The sequence below is a fragment of the Trachurus japonicus genome, chromosome 9, assembly GCF_045865225.1.
Source record: "Trachurus japonicus isolate A0001 chromosome 9, Traja_1.0".
Classification (NCBI taxonomy): domain Eukaryota; kingdom Metazoa; phylum Chordata; class Actinopteri; order Carangiformes; family Carangidae; genus Trachurus; species Trachurus japonicus.
The window spans coordinates 27,195,347-27,202,210 of NC_140915.1; the positions used below are offsets into that span (position 1 = coordinate 27,195,347).

At 40.1% G+C, this 6,864-nt stretch overlaps 2 protein-coding genes across 3 annotated transcripts; one reads left to right on the top strand and one right to left on the bottom strand.

Annotated features, from left to right (window-relative positions):
• Window positions 1-919: 919 nt before the first annotated feature.
• wdr54 (WD repeat domain 54) lies at window positions 920-4,460 on the bottom strand. The gene is made up of 10 exons (XM_085787075.1): window positions 4,406-4,460; window positions 3,824-4,108; window positions 3,262-3,324; window positions 3,042-3,108; window positions 2,671-2,727; window positions 2,453-2,580; window positions 2,219-2,319; window positions 1,772-1,934; window positions 1,460-1,534; window positions 920-1,361 (listed from the first exon to the last, which is right to left on the bottom strand). The coding sequence occupies exons 2-10, from the start codon at window positions 4,046-4,048 to the stop codon at window positions 1,230-1,232; spliced, it is 1,011 nt and encodes a 336-aa protein (XP_085643201.1). The 5' UTR covers window positions 4,049-4,108; window positions 4,406-4,460; the 3' UTR covers window positions 920-1,229.
• c20h2orf81 (chromosome 20 C2orf81 homolog) lies at window positions 4,402-6,595 on the top strand. 2 transcript variants are annotated; one of them, XM_085787074.1, is made up of 4 exons: window positions 4,402-4,526; window positions 4,888-5,162; window positions 5,313-5,489; window positions 5,671-6,595. In XM_085787074.1, the coding sequence occupies exons 2-4, from the start codon at window positions 4,968-4,970 to the stop codon at window positions 6,520-6,522; spliced, it is 1,224 nt and encodes a 407-aa protein (XP_085643200.1). In that variant the 5' UTR covers window positions 4,402-4,526; window positions 4,888-4,967; the 3' UTR covers window positions 6,523-6,595. The 2 variants fall into 2 exon arrangements, with proteins under 2 accessions (XP_085643200.1, XP_085643199.1); XM_085787073.1 differs by having other exon boundaries at window positions 5,283-5,489; window positions 5,671-6,592.
• Window positions 6,596-6,864: the final 269 nt, after the last annotated feature.

Genomic DNA, 6,864 nt, shown 5'->3' on the forward strand with positions numbered 1-6,864 from the left:
TGAACTGGAAAAAAAATCATGTAACCTGTGGAGACCTTTTTTGGAAGGGGAGGGGGTTTAATAGCACTGCTGAGCTGGCAGGATTTGTTTCCATGGGCATGTCAGCAGATCCTGTTTTTACTCAATAATTCTGAAAAACAGTTCAAAAGGTCATCAGGCTTTTCAATTCTTCTGCAAATGGTAGATGAGCTGACAGAATTTGTCTGTCAGCTCATCTACCATTTGCCATTTCCCTTTAGGGAACTAATAAAGTAATTTTTATCTTATCTTAATGGTAGTAACTTCATTGTACTTGTATTTAGCAAATGCCCTCTAGTTATTGGTTGTCATTTTCAAGGAAATAATGGGACCCACTGTTTCTGCTGTTATGACAATAAAGCTCTCTATTTACCAAATGAAAATACCCATTAACTAAAAAAAAAAAGATGTAAACACAAAGCAAGGATAATGGATACATCATAAATATTCAAGACTGAGTAGGGGTGGGAAACACATCTTCCTAAAATGTTGATGTCTTCGACACTAAAACAAAATTATAACAGTACAATAAAAGCGAAAATGTAATTGTGAATAACATACACGTTTTTATTATGGGGACAGCAATAGAAATGCATTGGAAGCAGTCTATGAAATTAGCCGGTACAATGAAGAGAAAATGTCTCAGACGTGATGTGTTTTGTTTACTGGGTGACATGAGTGTGCACACCTGCATCCTGTGGCCTGCACACAGTATTCAGTCATCAAATTGACTTTCTGGAATAATCTGTTAGCAGTCAACATCCTTTAAGACAACTCCGTAATGCCCTCTAGTGAAGTGTACTTGCATTACATTGTCAGACTCCTGTTCAAAAATAATTAACCCACACCACCATCTACTGGTCTATTCATGAAAGGCAAAATTAAAACACAGAGCAGGTTTCTTTATAAAAGTGTTTACTGGTACAATTGTTTGACATAATAATGATCTCAGAAAGAATTATGTAATATTGCATTTCCTTTTTAATTACATTCACACACATGTAAACATTTGTACTTACAATATTTATATTAACTTGAACACTATTTTTACATTATTTTGTTATATTCTAATGTTCTTCCAACTTTTGCAGATGTTGAGACAAAAATGCAGAGAAAAAACCCACATAAGAGTTGATAAATACTCATCATTGTCATTGCTAAATCACAACAAAATCTTACATTCATGCACTTGCCACAATGACGGCAAGGTCCTATAACTGTGTGTAGCGGATAATCTCACTCAGGTCATATCCTGTCACTGCAAAGGCATAGCCATCACCATCACAGAACTTGGCGCCACAGATTTGTGTGTCTGTTACACACTCATTGTGCAAATGGGCGACCTAAGAGGAAATGGGGAAAAAGTTCAACTTTGGGAAAAGGTCATAAATCATGCTTTGATTGTGAAAATACTATTATACTCTATTTCAAGACCAGTTACCTCCACACTGTTTGTCTCTGGGGTCACAGTCAGGTGCCACACTCTGACCAGAGAGTCCTCAGCAGCAGACAGTAACTAAAAAACAGAAGAAGGTGAATTTAAAAACTACAATGGCATGACATACACCCCACAAAAATCAGATGAAATTAGATGTACCTGAACATAGTTAGGGCTAAATAAACTTTTTATTTAAAAAATAAATCATATCATTTTTGACTTGAAACTCTGCATCCCTTCCTATTATTATCTTATCTTCAAATGATGGATGTCAACACAATAAACTGTTATTTATTTTGTATACATTTAACTCACCAGTCCAGAAAAAGGTGCAATGTCTAATGAGTATATCCAGCGAGCATGGGCGTTGACTTCAGCATGCAGAATTCCAGTTACTGCTTCATAAAGACGGATTTGGCCTGTGCCATAACCTGCCACCACTGTACCTCTCCACAGCTTAACTGATGAGCAGCTCATACTGAAAGCAATAAGGAAAACAGAGGATCATTGCCATAGGGGAGTAAACGGAAAAAGATAATGGACATTATATTAGAGCAAGGGGAGATGAGGAAAAACAAAGGACAAGGGAATGGAATATTAATTAGAGTACGTGAGTATAACAATGTATGACAGGGAGATGGAAAGGAAAGTAAGAGCAGAAGAGGAGATTTTAGAGTTTAGATGGCTGCCAATGCACCACTTTTTTTTAGCTCAATTTTACATTACACACCAAAAATGACTCTAACACAATCAGCTTCTTACTCAAAGCCAGGGATCTTGTTAAGCAGCTGAAATTCCTCCCCAGACTTCCAGACACAAAGGTTGCCCCCATCATCTGCACTGACCAGATCAGCTATGCACTCCTGAGTAGACGAAGACAGAAACAGAGTGGAAAGGATTATGTAAAAAGAAAGAGGCTGTGATTTAGAAGTATTATGTAAAGCATTAATTGATTTAGGTATACTGCCATGCATGGAACTAGCACACACATCATACCTGACTACCAGAGCACTCAGAGGCCATGTCAGTGACAGAGTCCTTGTGCTCCTCCAGGACCTCAGACAAGGTGATATTACTGCCTTTACTGGGAATATCAAACACAAGCATTGCACCTGATGAAGTGCCTAAAGAGAGGGAGAAAGAGACAAGAAGACTGTCAAGTTTTACTTTTCAATACATGAAACGAAATTAAGTGTATTTAATTTTGCACTTACCCACACATATATAATTCTCCCACACCGCTGATATCCCCCGAGCAAACACTGATTGAGCTGCAAGAAAAATACCTTCTGTGAGTGCAGATGATTTGGCTTAAAATACTTTAAATACTTTTGTCTCACAAAAACAAGTGCACAACTGTGCATATACATTCTAAGCATGTGTAGAAATATATGTTAAAGCAGGAAAATTGTGTTCATGTGTAATATGTTCACTGCATTTTATTATATAAATGAGTTCAATGCACTGATGTTTTTAATTCTGTTTTGTGTCAAGTATATTATCATAAGATTATACAGCATATCAGTTTTCATGCAAATAATTGAGACAGGTCAGTCTGCCTACATTAAGCGTATCCACAGTCTACCTGTAGGTGTTTCCGGAGTATCCAGTGCATGCCAGTACACCATGATGGAGCCATCTGATTCATACATCTGAATAAGGCATGCAGATGAAAGTAAATGGGTGCCCAAACATAAACATACATATTTTGGGGGGGGGTTATGACCCACTTCAACATGCACCTTATCAGAATATACAACTTCCAAATGCGCTTCAACCAAATGTGACAGTCATAGACCACTCACCTGGATGCCTTTCTGAGAGGTCACAACCAGCAGATCACGAGAGGGCAGAGAACAAAATGAAGCCTACAAAAAAAACAAACACAGTATTTGTTTTTTGTTTGTTTTGTTTTTTTGATACAGCAAATGCATGTGCAGAATGCAAGAGCAAAAATAAAACAACCCATTCGTATTTGCCAGAAACCTGTTGAAGAATGTAGTTCACAATAATAAAAGTTTGTGAGTTGGTATTTCTCATTCTTTTATGCCCGTACACCGCATATTGGATTGGGACTTGGCCAAACAATACCTTATTTTCAATTTTATAAGGGAGAAATGTGTTGAGTGTAGTTGTTCCCCTTTTTACATACTATCTCAATTTTAGGGCACTGTGGTAGGGCTCTAATCATAGTCATACAATAAAGGCAGTCAACACTTTTCATGGCCAGTCTTGTCCTGGCAGTCCATCACAACAAAAGAAGATAATGTCAATGGGTTGCAAGAGTTTAACTTTCTTCCACACTAACATTCTGTCCAACTTACACTTACTGTGTGACATTTGTTAGAAGCTGTACTGTGGCCTGACCTGCATGATGAGCGAAGTGCTTGTTGCGACATTGGGCTCTTTGGACTGCAGCTGACGATGGGAGTAGTTGAGGCCGTCCCAGGACGCGCTGACCATGTTAACCACGTTAGCATGGACCACAGTGAAGTAGGTGAGGCGCCGCGGAGCGATGCGCAGAACACCGAGGTTGTTGTACAGCGCCGACGCGCTGTTTTTGATCTGGATGCTCTTTTCTTTGTGATACATCACGAGGTTTTCCCTTCAACAGTGGTGTGTTGAAATGGCAGTGGGCGACCTGTTAAAACACTAACAGAATAAAAATAATGGTCACCACAGAGTCTGGCTAGGTGGAAATAGCGATTTAAAGACTCGTGCAGTTATTTGACACGACAACACTATTTAACATTAGCAGCAAGCTAACTTTAGATGTGTTAGCGAGAAGCCTCCTACAATAACACCGGATATTAGCGGTACTGCCACGTTTGTGTGACTACATTAACATGCGCTTGATTAAGACTAGATAACAACTGATTGCTCCTTTCTAAGTGTCGTCGTGGTGGATGTATGTAAGCACTTTTCTAGCTATCGTAGCAACAGGATTACCTCCGCGTCCTCCGCAGCCATAGAGACAACGCCACCTCTACGTGCTACGTCACAGTTGCGTGCTCGGTTGCTGAGCAACCGTAGAGCATACGAAGCAGGGGATACAAAAGAAGAGTGTAAGGTAAGGTTTTATGTGGAAATGGGCAATGTTGAAACGATGACTTTTTTTTTTTTTTGACAAAACGTAACCCATACATGTCAGTGTAGCGGCCCATAGTTTACAATCACCTAAAATTAAGTGTCTCTTAGTTTCAAAACACTGCAGTTGGGTTTTTAAAGGCAACAACACTGACCTGTTTTTTGCACTTTACTTTTCCTTCTCTGTAGTGTTGTTGATACAGGCGATACGTAGTAACTTACGTGATATGTGGACATGTATTTATTCTGTCATTTGTGTTTTTTGTTTGTTTTATTGTTTTGTTGATGATTATGTTGTTGTTCGTTTGTTTGAATCTGTCGTGGTTTTCTTTCTATTGTTTTAGTTTCTGTTGTTTGAGTTTCATCATCCAGAGCAAAGATACCTCGCTCACCAGGCAAGTCCCGAGCCGACGGGGCAAGACGTATGTCGACTGTCCAGGTGACCCCCCCTCCAGCACAGGAGCTGGAGGGGGACGATGTCATTCTTGATCGTGTAACCCACGCCCAGTGGATGGACATGCTGACCCAGGAGGAGGGAGACGAGACAGTGGGGGAGATCATGGAGGAACTGTTGAGCAAAGTCATGGAAGGCTGTTTGAAGGCCTACGTCGAAAGACAGGTGAAAATGTGGACTGGTCTTTTAGTGAATGCCATCGTGTTGATTCATATCAGTTATATTTTATTTTACATTCATTTCAACCACATGTAGTAGAACATAACATCCATGGTGTCTTTTAAGCTAGCACCTTTTTCTGCATCTTGGGCCAAGAACCACCTCACACAAATCCTAGAGCAACAAATCCTGTGCCCAGATGAAGGAGAAGGACCAGAGGAAGCATGTAGAACTGAAGACTCAGAGCCTGTGCCAACAATTTCTGATGCCTGGGCTCAGGGATGTGTACCTGTTATCAGTGCTACCCCTCAACATCACCCCACCGTACAACAGGTACCGTTGAACTATCGTGTACATAACACCTACATTGGTATAAATAATATTTCATATATAGTATAAATCCTTGCATACTGTTGTCTTGTGCTGCTATATTTATGTCCTCCACCTTGCCTACTGGGCAATAAATCCTATTCTGATAACTGCAGTACCAGTTCTCTGTATCCATTCTCAACAGGAGGCTGAAGTTCTTCAGGTTCCAGCACAAACAACTCCAAGAGTCGAAAATCAATGTACAAGTGTGACTCAAAAAAACTACTCCCCAATGCAATCTGAAAACGAAACAAGTCCCAGGAGTCCTGTGAGTGAGAAGCACAATAAAGTACTAAGTCCTCAACCCCGACCAAAAACTGATGGAAAGAAAAAGCAGGGGGCTAATTTATCTCCTAAGGCTGTTCCAGGCAAATTCCTGCCAGTCCTTCCCTGTTCACCTGGGAGGAAGGATGTGGAGGTACAGAGTAGAAATAGGATATCTCTTGTTTATAACCAGAAGACTGGGCCAGTGTATCAGCCTAAGGACTACCAACCTATACCAAGACTTGATCCCTCATGTCTGCCTCGACGCTGCATGGTTCCTCAGTATGAGATTGTAGACAATTACACAAAACCCAACTCCAAGAAACCAAGTGGACTATCCAAACTCGAACCTAAACATAACAGGCAGCAGACTGATCGGACAGCAAACATCCTGTCACCACTAAGCTCCAGTGATCAGCTAGCACAGTTTCAGAGGAGACACAAGGCAGATGTTTTTCTGAAGAAAGTGTCTCCCCTCAGACATACGCAGGAGGGGTTGGAGTTCTCTGGGCCTTTGAGGCTGGACACAGTGGTTTTGGCCAAGGGCGTCTCTCTACAGGATCCCCAGAGAGTTGAAAGTAACCCTCTCAAAACTATGCATCCTTCCACCTCTACCAAGCTGAGGCCAATACGAAGTGATGTAGCTGTGCCACTGTTTTCAGTTGATCAGATTACCGCAGGTCGATCATCTAAGGTCACCCCATTGCTTCAGTCAAAGAACTGTGACAAATGATTGTGTGTACCTCTTTTTTAAAGCCATATTTAATTAAATAAAAACAATCCCTGCTGACACAAGAACATTTTATATAATGTCCAATGTACTATACTATGAAAAAAATTATTGTGCTTTGAAAAGATTCTCACTTGTATAATTGTGAGCTTGTCTGCATTTGCAATAGGAAATGTGCCTTATTAACATGTATTGTCAATTCTCATGCTGCTTATGTAAAAAGAAAGATGTGTTTTATTAATGCCTCCCACAATATAGTATAACGATGAAGAAAGATATATGGTAACTCACAAAAAAATCAATTTGTAAACCAAAAGAAAAGATCCGGTACACCTAGCTAAAAAA